At 38.6% G+C, this 13923-nt stretch overlaps 1 protein-coding gene across 1 annotated transcript in view; it reads left to right on the top strand.

Annotated features, from left to right (window-relative positions):
• PIK3C2A (phosphatidylinositol-4-phosphate 3-kinase catalytic subunit type 2 alpha) overlaps positions 1–13923 on the top strand; it is a 50260-nt gene that overhangs the window by 31890 nt on the left and 4447 nt on the right. Inside the window, exons 14-29 of the mRNA XM_054275732.1 lie at positions 1432–1540; positions 2279–2421; positions 3051–3239; positions 3688–3781; positions 4038–4132; positions 4462–4642; positions 5183–5287; positions 6311–6403; positions 6652–6781; positions 8219–8355; positions 9013–9182; positions 9449–9605; positions 10026–10135; positions 11313–11520; positions 13280–13404; positions 13800–13917. Of these exons, the coding sequence (XP_054131707.1) occupies positions 1432–1540; positions 2279–2421; positions 3051–3239; positions 3688–3781; positions 4038–4132; positions 4462–4642; positions 5183–5287; positions 6311–6403; positions 6652–6781; positions 8219–8355; positions 9013–9182; positions 9449–9605; positions 10026–10135; positions 11313–11520; positions 13280–13404; positions 13800–13917 (2164 nt within the window). The remainder of the gene's footprint in view (positions 1–1431; positions 1541–2278; positions 2422–3050; positions 3240–3687; positions 3782–4037; positions 4133–4461; positions 4643–5182; positions 5288–6310; positions 6404–6651; positions 6782–8218; positions 8356–9012; positions 9183–9448; positions 9606–10025; positions 10136–11312; positions 11521–13279; positions 13405–13799; positions 13918–13923) is intronic.

Below are 13923 nucleotides of genomic sequence, written 5' to 3'. Positions count from 1 at the left end.
AGGCTGCAGGAAGGCAGCCAGGTCTTTCCTGGACAGTTACTGCTGTCTTGCTTGTGGCTGTTTCGTGTGCTTTGCATCCTCTGGTTCTGGGTACTTGCTCTGCTTTCTCTTTTGTCTGGCGATGATTCCAACAGCTTGAGGGTGTCACAGAGTTTAGGATTTCCTGCATTGCAAAGATGGCCTGCAGCTGCTTTCAGTCTCCACCAAAGCTTGGATTTCTTTTCACAAACGATTCCTATTTCAACTTTCTGTTTAGATGCTGCATTTTAGTCTTCTATCTAAATACCACATTTCACAGAATTTGAAAACACAGTTTTTTATTTGAATTGCAAATTTATCTTGTGTTCATGGTGTTCTCATAGGAGTTTGGGGAGAAAACTGTATTTTCTGTTTATGCAGAGCACTACAATGGTGTGTTGTTGTGCCAGAGCTTGCTGAGTGGCCTGTATGTAGGAGCTGTAGAGATGCTTAGTGGTCTAACCCACTTGCAGTCCACATAAATTAAATCCAGACCAGGGTAATTAAAACTGGTAGCCACATATTCCAGTTACGGTTGAAAACAGCATCAATGGCAGGCAGGAGCTACAACTTGGAACAAACTGAAATATGGGGAGAACACAACTGGTCATTTATGAGTTTTGGAAGAATCCAAGTTAAAATTCCTTCTGCTGAAGTGCATGTGGAATGACTGAAGTCATCATTGCTTGTGGATGAGACAGAAGGCTGTGGCAACTGTATTAAATTGGAGAATTATGAAAAAGAATAAGCTGTTCAGTTGTGCTTTAGTGGCACGATTTGGTAATCTTTATTGGCATGACAAGCTCCTAGTTAATCAATATTTACATATCTGTTCTTTATTTGAAATACATATAAATCCTAAAACATCTTTCAAAATGTACTTAAGGCTTGGCCTTCAAGCAGTCTTTTAAGCAACATTTTTATTTTGAAAGACTGATGGAAGTTTTCTGTAGCTAACATTCAACACTTAGTTGATCTATGAAGTGTCTTCAGTTGTGCCCTACTACAGCTGGAAATGATATTAATGTTAGGAATACACTGGCAAATGTAAATGTCATTTGATATGCCCTTGCAGAATCTGGTAATATGAGAAGTCCAGCAAATGGTGATGCCTGTAAGATTCATATGCCTGGGCCTTTTTTCTAGAAGCTAAGGAAAGTGTGTGTGTGTGTTCAGTTTTTTTCTCAGAAGTAAAAGTATTCCTTTTCTGACTTAAAGAATAGGGAGCACCTAATTTATCTGTGTCAACTGAACTTTTTCCTTTGCCTTTTCCACCTAGAAGTGTGTGCATCCCTTTAAAGCACTTAAAGGACAGATGACAGCCAGTGAAAATCAGTAAATTAATTTGACAATAATATTTTGGTGAAGTAAAGAGACTGTGATGCTAAAAACCTGTACATGTTCTTTTCTCAGATTGTTAACTAGTGGGACAAAGCTGTTGCAACTGTGGACCACATCACATCCTCATCATGTGTCAGGGATGACCAGCAAGAAAGGAAATATGGAAAGAATAGTACTGCAGGTTATACATAATTCTGATTTATTCTGTGCTTTGTTTGAATGTTGTGATTTGTTGTAAGTCATATTAGGTGAATGTTTTGGGGAAAGGGAAAGTACTGCTCAGTAATATTTAAGTCAATATAGAATAGTTTAGATTACTAAACTGTAAGGGCAAAGAATGGGAAGCTCCTGGAAGTCTCTACAAATCTGTTATTGCATAGCTGTCTGGAAGTAAGAGAATTCAGAAGTGCTTTGGCATGACATGCTGTCAGTACTGGGAGAGAATGCTTTTGAAAGCAGTCCATAGAAATGGGTGCTGAGATGGGAGTGGTGTGGACACCAGCAGTAGCAATTCCAGCTCCTTCACAGAACACAAGCACTTCTCTTTCTCAATTCAGAGTTCAATTTTCCCTCCAAAGAGAAGGTGCCTTACTAGGCATGGCTCAGCAGTCCCAAAACATGGCCTGAGTGGGTGGCTGGGTGGAAACCACTGGTGTGGGTTTGAACAGCTCTGATTATCTGTGCTGTAAGCATTTCTCACTTCTCTTCTGAGGAGTGCTCCAGCCACTGCATTGTGCAGTAACACAGCTGTACATTTAGGAGCTGTAGTCATGTAGAAGAATTGAGATGGAAAAAAATAGTCAGCAAACAGTATCTGGGGACTGTTGCACTTGTAGAACTAATGAGTTCAGATACCCAAACATCTCAGCTTTTCTCTACTTAAGGACTTGCATGATCTTTTTTTCTTTTTTTTTTCCAGATTGACTTTCCATCCCACGCTTTTGATATTGAATATAAAATTCCTCAAGCTGCAAAGACTACTGTGCATCATTCTGTAGAAACATTAGAAAAACCATTGAGAGAACGTCTCCTTGCCATTCTCTCCAAGGACAGCACCATTGGGTACGTCCATCTTCTTCAAAAAGAGCTGGGCTCTTTTTGCACATGACAATTTGTAACTAGGGTATGGAATGGTTATGTATTCTTGAGTTTCTGTTAATTTTTTTTAAATATATTTTGAAGACCTGTAGAGACTTAAACAAGAGATTGAATTCAACATGGGAAATCATGGAACTGACTTAATGAATTTCCTTCCATTTTCCTTGGCTGCTGCTGTTAGTTTCTTGCTACAAGACTGCTGCCCCTTTGCCTGCCTGTTGTAGTCACCTGTTGCTACTTGGCAGTTTCTCAGTTCCAGGGTGTTCCAGCAGTGGCTGTTCATGTGCCATGGGAGCTTTTCTGGCAGCCTTTCCTACTCATCTGCACCAAAAAAAATTAATGTTTTTGGTTTATTTCAGATGATACTAAAACTTAACTTAGTCTTGCCCAAATTATAAATTCAACAAATGTTTTCTTAATGTTTGAGGCTTTTTTTGGCTTCTTGTTTTGACTTTTGTGGAGGAAAGAATAATTTCAATGTAATTCCATTCTGTGTGTTAAATTATCTGCTCAATACAACAATCAGTGGCATTGGGGTTATTCAGGTGATGGTTTGTCATGTGCATTATAAACTGAAATGCTCTTGTCTGCAGGCTGTCAAAAGAAGATAAAGAATTTTTGTGGGAGAAGAGACATTATTGTCATAGCCATCCTAATAGCCTACCAAAAATACTGGTTAGTGCCCCTCACTGGGACTGGGCAAGTCTTCCGGAAATATATTCATTACTTCAGAGGTGGCCTCCTTTATCACCCTTAGCTGCACTGGAACTACTTGATTCAAAGTAAGAAAACTGTAAATAAACTCTCCTGTGTTTTGTTCAGCATTAAATGACTCTTCTTTGATAGAAGATCCTAGAATGGTGTTCTGTGGGAAAATACTGCTGAATTTCTTGCAGAAAAAGTTAAATGTTTTTAAAATTTTAAAGAACCCTATGCTTGCTTTACTGATGTAGGCTTAACCAAGTCAGCAACTGTGGTTAGGGTTCTGAAGTTTAACATGCAACAGGACAGGAGTTTATACAGCCAGAGTTTTGAGAGGTTTTGATTGTGCTTGTCCTAAACATGCACATGTGGTTGCATCTTAGGTGATGAAGGGCCTTGTAGGTCCCTTATTGAGCTTTTAAAGACTTTACATGGTTGCTTTTCTATCTATCTGATGTCAAAAAAAGAATAAGAAAAAATCCTGCATGAACAGAGAAAATTTGATGTGGATTTGTGGTGACTTTCTAGGTTTGCTGATCAGGAAGTACGAAATACAGCTGTGAACTGGATAGAGACATTGAGTGATGATGAGTTAACAGATTTCCTCCCTCAGTTTGTGCAGGTAAGACTTGCTGCCTACTCAGAGGTTTGAATATTTCTGGTTCTTGAAAACCCAAAGGAATTGCTTCTGACCAGTAGCAGAAGTGCAGTTGAGTGCCTCTAACTGAAATGCACAGTAGGGGAAACAATTTGAACAAATAATCTCTTTGTGACTGTCCAAAGTATTTGTGGTAACTCTGTCTGTGCATTAGTCACAAAATATATCTTCATAAAGAATTAAATGCAGACCTGATTTATGTAATTTCCATTGTATTTAGGCATTGAAGTATGAGACCTACCTTGACAGTGCTCTTGTGAAATTTCTTCTGGCTCGGGCACTGGGAAGCATTCGGGTTGCACACTACCTGTACTGGTAAGGGGTTCTTTGTTCATTGCTCATGTAATGTGTGTGCCACAAGATTAATATTTCAGATTAAAAATCCTCCTTAACATCATCATTCAATAGCATAACAATGATTGTTGTGAATGGGGATTATACAGAATGTAGATCCTGGTTGTTGGTTTGTTTTTTTTAATGAAGGATAGTGCCTCTACAAAGCACAAACTTCTGGTTTTTTCTACCAGTATATCAGTAACTTCAGACATACATAGTACTGATTCACTAAACTATTTTAATGTCTTAATGCTGCATTGTTTGCTGTATTTTCCATAGGAAAATTTAACTTATATCCTTTATTTCAGGCTTCTTAAGGATACACTGTATGATACAAAGTTTGGTGTAAGATATGAGCAAATTCTTGGAGCTTTTCTTTCAGTCTGTGGAAAAAGGCTGAGGGAAGAGCTGGAGAAGCAGACCAGGCTAGTGCAGCTCTTTGGAATGGTGGCAGAAAGAGTAAAGCAAATGAGTGGATCTGCTCGGCAGGTGTGTATATATTTTTAATTTGAAACTAATCCACTTACTTGTCTTTTTAGTCTAAATTCAAAATGTTATGTAAATGTATTACAGTTTTATGAACCTGTTGCTCTGCAAAGTTTAATGAAGTTGATGCCTTTGTCAAGTTTGTCACCTGAAACATTTGGTAGTGAGGTGATAGGGCAAGAAAGTATAGGATGGTTTCTGTGTATCATCAAGTGGAAATGAATTTAAACCTTTTACTGCTGAAGAATGATCTCATCATGCAAAGGAATGGGATATCTGGTTTTGTGCTGATGATGGAGCTTAGAGTTTGATGGAGTGGGATGCTGTCATCTGGTTCAGTGAAAAAAAGCCCCACAAACGTGTGTGGTGAGTGTTACATTGCTAGGCTTAGGTATTTGTCATAGCTAAACCAGGAGCTGTAGTTTCTGGCATTCCTTTGACATTAGGGAGTTAAAATAGTGCCTTCAGGGTAACTTTGTCCAGAAGTTTTCAGTAGATGATTCAGTGAGGAAAATGTCAGCTGAATTTTCTTTCTGTCTGCAGGCTGCCTTGCAGAATGGCATGGAGCGTGTGCAGTTGTTTTTCTTGAAGAACAAATGTCGTTTGCCTCTCAATCCCAGCCTTGTGGCAAAAGAGTTGAATATTAAGGTACTGCACATTCAGGGTTTCAAAACTCTTTTGTAAGAATTACATTTAGATAAAGCTTTTACAAATGAAAAAGACCGCTTCAAGTGCTTGAAAGCTCTTTATGCTGTGGAGATGGGGTTTAATCTGGGTTTAATGGGCTGATTGAATAAGGCAGCAAAATTTGGTGAGCAAAGATAAAATGTGTACAAATATAGTGTAAAACCAACAAGGGCACTTGTGTTAAAAAATATTGACAGATATCTGTGATAACTTATTACATCTTCAGACCCTGTCTCCTGAGACCAGCAATTCTGAAAGTGCATGAAAAAGTCCTGTGTGCATTAGTAATCAAAAGAGGAAATTGACCAAGAATATAAAGTTCAAGCACTGAGTAAATACTGTGAAACATGTGAAACTGCCTGATACTGATTGTGTCCAGATATGCTGGAGAGGGAGGCAGTAGCTTATTTTATTGTGAAGGTCCAGCAAGTAATAATGTAGGAGAAGCAGGTAAATTATTTTTCCAGAACACTGCAAGGTTTGACAATATCTGCTCAACCACAGTCTTGATTATATCATCATGCATGACTGAAAACCTAAAGGTTTGTTAATGCTTGAACTAATCCTGTGTTTGAGAGACAGCTCATCTCACTTTCCTTCTCTACTGTAACTATTAAATCATGAGCAGGGACTTGAAAGCAGATAAATGAGAAGATACTGTGAAACACACAAATACACATTTTTAATACATCTCCTAGGTTTCAAGAAAAAGCTGCTGATAAAATATTTATTCATGTTTTATTCACTCTTCCCTTCAGAATGTTTGAAACATCACTGTGCAGCACTGTTGGCTTTTGTACAAGAATTCAACAAATAACAGCCAAAGGGCTTGTTATTCAAGGGAAGCACGTATTCACCACAATGGAAATGTTAAAAGTCTGAATAGACACATTGTGTGTCAAACCTGCTTGTTGTCACAGTGTCTTGTTTTCTGGGCTAGCAGGAGTAGTCCTTTCTGACCATTGACCTTAAATCTACTTGCAGGCCTGTTCTTTCTTCAGCTCCAATGCAGTACCACTCAAAGTTGCACTGATTAATGCTGACCCACTGGGAGAAGAAATTAATGTGATGTTTAAGGTAGGCCTTGCATGTGTACTGGAGAAAATAATGAAGTTGAATGATAATCACTATTTCATTGGTATCAATTAATTATAGCATAGACCAATAAGCTTAGTTATTCCATGAGTTTGCTCCTGTGTATCTAGAAACCAACATGTGAACAGTCCATAAAACAAAAACATTTACCACAAATGAAAGTTTAATTGTAGTCTGTTCCTCTTTTAAGCTTACTGTGTCATTGGTTAACTTTTATTTTTCCATTTAAGGTTGGAGAAGATCTGAGACAAGATATGTTGGCTTTACAAATGATTAAGATCATGGATAAGATCTGGCTGCAGGAGGGACTGGATCTAAGGATGGTTATCTTCAAGTGTCTCTCAACTGGAAAAGACCGAGGTGCTAAACTAGATGTTGTTTTTAATCTTTGCTTCCCCCCTTCAATTTCTTGTCATACTGCTGATGAAAAACCTCTGGGCAGAAGGTGCCAAGGAACAGTTCCACTGCAAGGAACATCAGTACTTGAGAGAATGATAAATTAAATTGTTCTGAATTTCCTGATGGCTGAGTGGCATCCAGTTTTGTTTTCTTGAGTGTTCTGTTGTCAATGAACAGTGGGACAAACAAATACAGTGATAAAAATCAAGGTTGCTCTTACTGCAACACAAGAAAATCATGTTGCTGCAGCAATCCTCATTCTGAAAGTTTAATTATGGTGAAAGTATTCCAATGCAAACCAAAATGTTGAAGTATTTGGAATCTGCTTCAGTTGAGTCAGGGAATATCATTCTGGTACTGAAATGTGCAAAAAGAAGAAAAATTTGAACCAGCCCTTGACATGCACACACAGTGTCCCCCAGCATTTGTGTCATATTCTGGTGAAAGTTCCTTGGCAAGATGAAGTTGTCTCTGGGGTTTGAAAGTAGGTCACAGAACTCTGAGTACAAACACTGTGCCCTGCACCTTGAATATGCTTTTTCCTAGTTTTAGCTAATTCTCTAGAGCTAGCTAGAAACCAAAGATATTTAAGAGGATAAACAATAAATTAAATATTTCTTTAGTCAGATGAACAGCATGACCAAAACTCTTAAATACATGGAAAAGATGGAAATTTCGGTTGACAAAACTAAGCAAAAAGCTTCTATTTATGCAAGACTTGCTTTTTAGAGAAACAGATGGCTTTTCCTCCTACTCTGAATGATGACTTGATTTATGTAGCTTTTTTTTTCTTGTTGCTAATATTAGTGTTCTTAAAGTACTCGAGAGATTGAAGAGGGAGAGTCAAATGGATGTAAATTACAGATGTACCTTTAGTAGCTCTTGCCAAAATAGAAGTAAAATTCTGTTAATCAACTAAATGTTTTCCTTTTATGATTTAGCTGTACAAATATTTTTAGTAAATTATTTCTCCAAAGTCAGGCCACATATGAAGCCCACTGTCTGGTCTGTTTCAACACTTGACAGCAGATAAAGTTACTAGATTAATTCACTATCAGTGTGTGGGAATTGCCAGCATCAAAGTATTTTGCCCAATTTAGAGTAAAAGTTATGTGGTACAAACTAATTATTCAAAGTGTAACTTAAGTGTGCATTCTAGCAACTGTAGCTAGTTGTAGTGAAGTAATCTAAGTTGGATTGCTACATGTTTCATGGTTTACTTTGTAACATAGTCTGTGGAAATGCTTGGGGGACTAACAGAATTATTTTTACTCGTGACCAGGTTTTCAAGGAGGTTGGTCTATAACTGTAAGATTCATCACTGTTAGGAATGAATAATAAAAATGCATCATCATTTAAGGAGATGGCTAAATGCACTTTATTTTATTCTATATCAAGGCATGGTGGAGCTTGTTCCTGCTTCAGATACACTTAGGAAAATTCAAGTGGAGTATGGAGTGACAGGTTCTTTTAAGGACAAGCCTCTGGCTGAATGGCTGCGGAAGTATAATCCTACAGAGGAGGAGTATGAAAAGGTAACTTTTCAGCACTGGTTTTTGTTTTTGAAGATCTTTTAAAAGGGCTAAGTACAATCTGATAAAAGAATGAAATTCATATTCCAGGTCTTGCATTGAAATATTTGGTTTGTATATTTAAGAAACTTAATTTTTGTCTATACTTGAAAAAGAGTAAATTAAAATACCCCCATATAAAAAGAAGCCAGATGGATTCTTAGGATTCTCATCAAAATTTTTATTAGATATAGAAAATATGTACTTTAAATTTAAGAGGGAGGAATAGTGGCTGCTTTTAATTGTAGTTTAGGAGCAGTAGCCTCTTCTTGTACACACGAGATTCAAAAATTAAAATATTTTTTTTGGGCTACAATGCCATTACAATACATTGGAAATAAAAGTCCTTGTAGCTTTTTCTTTACTAACTTCTCTTTTGTCTTCAACTCCTCTTTTCTCTTTCATTTATGTTCAAAATAAAATAACCATTTTTGCTGGAAAGTGGGATATCAAGAGATTTTGGCAAAGCTTAACTGTTTGAAGAACAGTATTTGGAAAAAAAAAGGAAATTTTTATTGCCTGGTTTGGATTTTGCACTCATCGAGGTTGACTGTTGAATACATGAATTATGTTTTTCTACTGATATTTGATCTCAATTCACTTCTTTTCTCTCCCTCCCAGGCTTCAGAGAACTTCATCTACTCTTGTGCAGGATGCTGTGTAGCCACTTATGTCCTGGGAATCTGTGACCGCCACAACGATAACATAATGCTGCGGAACACCGGGCATATGTTCCACATCGACTTCGGGAAGTTTTTGGGACATGCACAAATGTTTGGGAGCTTTAAAAGGTATTTTCTGTGCCTGAGCAATGTGGAGAATGAAGTGATTTTTTTTCCAAGTGTTCTCTGGGAGATCTGCTGTAGGTCCAGTACCATGTGAATGTGCTGTGTAACCTGGGCCAGCACTTGGGAGAGGAACCCAACCCAAACCCGTGAAATGGCATTAATGGAATATTTAATATCATGACCTCAGGGTGGGGATGGAGGGCAGCAGGAAACACATGACAACAAAGAGACCTTAAGATGAACTCATGAATTCTGTGCTTTTTGAACAGGGATCGAGCTCCTTTTGTGCTGACATCAGATATGGCTTATGTCATTAATGGTGGGGAAAAACCCACAATTCGCTTTCAGCTGTTCGTGGATCTCTGTTGCCAAGCTTACAACTTGATAAGGAAACATGCCAGCCTCTTCCTTAACCTACTTTCACTGGTAATCATTTTTCACATTCAATTGAATTGATTGATCTGTCATGCTGGGTTGTATTAAAAACTATGCTTTTTATGCTGCAGAAATTCATAATGCAGGCTTTTTTAAAAAAGCCCGAAACATCTGATCTGCTTTTTGGGAAAGCTTCATTTGGAATCTTTTAAGCTTTTTTACTGCCTACCTCTTTCTTGAAAATTTAGAACTAATATACGACTACAAATTGCGCTGCAAAGAGTTTTTAACTGCTTTTAATTCCGCTTAAATAGTGAATAACTGCTGATTATAAGTAATTGGTGTCTATTGATGTTATTATTAAGCAAATTAGTGCAGCTACAGATGAATTTGAGGGTCTAAGTCTTAATCATTTCCATATAAAATCATATTTGGTTTATTGCTTTAAAACTAAATTTCAATTTCTTGTAGATGCTTTCTTCTGGGCTACCAGAACTAAGTGGGGTGCAGGACTTGAAGTATGTCCAGGATGCTCTCCAGCCCCAAACAACAGATGCAGAAGCCACCATTTTCTTTACAAGGTACTGGAAAAGGGAAAACTAAATTATCTCCCAGTATCATCTCTAAATGGAAGATTTCTGATAGGAAAAAACCTACTAGGGATGGTCACAAGCGTGTCTGCACAAGTTGAACAGTTACAGTGTACAATCATAAAAGTAAGATCAATCTTGTGTAAGAGTAATGCTTGTGCTAAAGTACCTTGCAGATTTTAGGGGTGACCTGGTGTGAAATAAATATTGGTTTAAAGTGCTGAGAGTAAATAATTCTGTCTGGCCGTTTAACAGTTACATTTTGAATACACCTTAATTATTTAATAGCAGAGTATATGATGGAAAGCATGGTGAAGGAGTTCTCTCTTGGAGAAGTGCTTTTGCACAATGGGGAGGGAGGGATGATGATCCAGTGTAAGTGGAGGAGTGCATACAGTGTAACTGAGATGTTGCAATGTGTTGTAAAAGTGTTACTGTACTTCAGATACACAGGGGAAACTGCAATGGTGTGCATGCAACTTAGAATCAGAGAAAAGTTTAGGCAGGAAGGGACCTCTAAAGGCCATCTAAGACCAATCCTCCTGCACAGAGCAGGGACATCCACAACTAGATGAACTTCCTCAGAAATATGTCCTGGCATCTACAACATCTCTGGGCAACCTGTTCTGGTGTTCCACCACTCTTACTGTAAAAAAATTTTCTTTCTTATATCTAATCTGAATCTGTCCTCATACACTTTATCCCTTGTCCTCTTGCAGCAGATGCTGCTAAAAAGTTTGTCCCCATCTTCTGTGTAAGTTCCCTTTAAGTAGGAATGGCCTCCCCATGAAAGGCCCCAATAAGATCTCCCCAGAGCCTTCTCCAGTCTGAGCAATCCCATTCTCTCAGACTGTTCTCACAGGAGAGGTGCTCATCCTGCTGATAATTTCTGTGGCCCTCCTCTGGACCTGCTGCAACAAGTCCATGTCTTGCCAGGTCTCCAGAGTTGGATGCGTGTCTGGAAAGCCTTCACCTCTTCGCTAAAAACCTATTCCAAATTTGGATACTGAGTCTTCTATTAAATGTTGATATGATACTATTTATATATCCCAATGATCACTCAAAAACCTTTTCTTTGTCAGTAAGAAATAGGGCTTGTTTTTCTTCAGCTTGAGTCTGATGCATTGACAGAACCACTTTTGTGTGTTTTGATGTTTCCTTTTTCTAGGCTGATCGAATCCAGTCTGGGGAGTGTTGCCACAAAGTTCAATTTCTTCATTCACAACTTGGCTCAGCTGCGTTTCTCAGGTCTGCCCTCTAATGATGAGCCCATCCTGTCATTCTCTGCTAAAACCTATTCTCTGAAACAAGATGGCCGAATCAAACAAGTGTCTGTGTTCACCTATCAGAAGAGATACAACCCAGACAAACACTATGTAAGTACCTGGGAGCTGTTTCCACTCAGGGAGGATAATGGGGTGTTTTCTTCCAGCAAGACACAGGGAAGGGACAGGGACAGCTGACCAAAACCAGCCAGAGGGATATTCCACGGTGTATAATGTCAGCAATAAAAGGTGGCTGTAGAGGAAGAAAGCCAGGAGGTGGGAGAAGGCTGTTTTCCAAGGTGGCTGTTTGGGAACTGGCTGAACATGGATCTGCCTGTGGGCTGTGGCAATTGTCTTGCATCACATTCCCTCCTCAGAAGTGTCTTTATCTCAGCCCACGGATCTTCTCACTCTTGCTCTTGCTCTCCCCACTGTCCCACTGGTGAGGGGGAGGGAGTGAGCAAGCAGCTGTGTGGGTGCTGAGCTGCTGGCCAGCAGCAGCACTGCTAGAGTACAGACTGGCATTTCTAGCATCCCATAATATCTTGCAAAATGAAAAAAAACTCTTGAAAAGCATCTAGAAGGAAGTAGAAAGGGCAGAAGTAGTGTTGGTGGAGATTATTTTAAAATACAGCAAGTTGAGTCATGTTGATGGGCTTTTTGTAGCTGCCTTCTGTAAAATGGCTCCTTCCTGAGTAGGAATTGTAAAATCAGACACTCTGGTTTTGGTCTGACCTTCCATTAAAGTTTGATTTGTTCATCCTGAGTTAGAGTGTTCTTTCCTCTACTAATGCACTTACACTCTTAGTCTTACTAGATACACCAACCATTGCAATTTGCCCTCAGGATTTTAATAGACCTGGGTTACACTTTGAGACTTAATGTTTGTATTCCTATGCAGATGTGCAACTATCTTCAAATTTTTTTCGTTGTTTTATTTCTCTACTGCTATTTGCTGGGCTGGAGTAATCAGCTCAAGTTACATTGTCCAGAACTTTTTTATAACATGAGCTATATTGATAGATGTAAATGTACATCTCTTTCCAAGCTATGTTTGCTGTAAGTGTCTTAATCTGGTAAGACACCAGCAAGGGAAAGCAGAACAAATCTGACTAATGCTGCAGAGCTTTGTTCTGAATCACTGTATAATAAATGAATTTGAGTATCCTGGTCTAAGCCAAAACAGCCTCACCTCTTCCAGGAAACTGTTAGGATGGTCTAGATTCTGTCTAGATTTTAAATTATATGTTAAAAGTGTAACTCCTCTGCCCATAAATGAGGACACTGAACTGAATTTTCTGTGCAGCTCTCAAACTTCATTTCCCTTGAATAATGTGAATGTATCCTGTGACTGTACTCACAATACTTGGAAAAATTATTTTTGTATAATGCAGTGCACTTGCATCCTCCTGCCAAATTATCACTTTAAAAGTGGAATCCTTTAGAATCAGGAGGGAATTAAATTGAAAAAAATACACCTGAAAGGTTCTGTGGTAGTTCTGGCCCCACAGATACATGTCTTAATGTAATCCTGCACCAGTGTTAACATTTTGCATACCTGGTATGGACTTCCAATGAGGCTTCAAAGGGAGAGCGTGCACAATTCAGCCTTACCTACCTTCATCATCACCCTTCATCTGTCAACTGTGGATCTACCTTGTGGGAAGACCATATGATGTTACTTTGCATGATGGGCTACTTACAATTCTACTATGAAATGCCAGTGTTGGAATAAGGGATATAATAATGGGATATGTATTCAGGAGGAGGGTTACTATAGGAGAAAGAGTTGATTGTGAAGAAAATTATATTGTTAAGTAATTTTATAATATTTTTATATCAAATACGTTTATTTTTGTGTTTTGGGCAGATCTATGTAGTGAGAGTTTTGAGAGAAGGGCAAGTTGAGCCAACATTTGTCTTCCGAACATTTGATGAGTTCCAGGAGCTCCACAACAAACTTGGCATTCTCTTTCCTCTTTGGAAGTTACCAGGGTATGTTCCTAACTCACTCATCACTATTACCAAAGCAACAAAACTGCTCCCAGCTGGGTGGAGCAAGAAATAGCTTGAAATGGAGACAAAACTGCTGAGGGGCAAACTAGACCTCAAAGTTGGCAATTAAGGGAGAAAGCAGTTGTCTCTCAGATTTAAGGTAGAGATCCAGAGGAGCATCTCAGTGTTGTGGTCTGTGTGTCATATCACATATAATAATTACCTATAAATATTTCCTTGCCTTTCTGGAGTGTCATAACCCATGCTGTGGTTCCACTCTGGATTGGCAAAAAAACTCTAGATGTCATCGCTTCAGGATGGAAATGACAATGGAATCCCACTGTACTTACTTCTGATAAAGTAACTGAAAACTCTGTGTTGTTCTTCTCATGTAGCTTTCCTAATAAGATGGTTCTGGGAAGAACACATATCAAAGATGTAGCAGCCAAAAGAAAAGTGGAGCTCAACAGCTACATACAGAGTCTGATGAACAGTTCTCCAGAGGTGGCAGAAGTGAGT

Source organism: Melozone crissalis, unplaced genomic scaffold, assembly GCF_028551555.1.
Source record: "Melozone crissalis strain CALT ecotype California unplaced genomic scaffold, PUWL_Pcris_2 ptg000018l_1, whole genome shotgun sequence".
In the NCBI taxonomy this organism is placed as follows: Eukaryota; Metazoa; Chordata; class Aves; order Passeriformes; family Passerellidae; genus Melozone; species Melozone crissalis.
The sequence above is the reverse complement of the archived record's forward strand: the minus strand, read 5'-3'. Positions and strand labels throughout refer to the sequence as shown.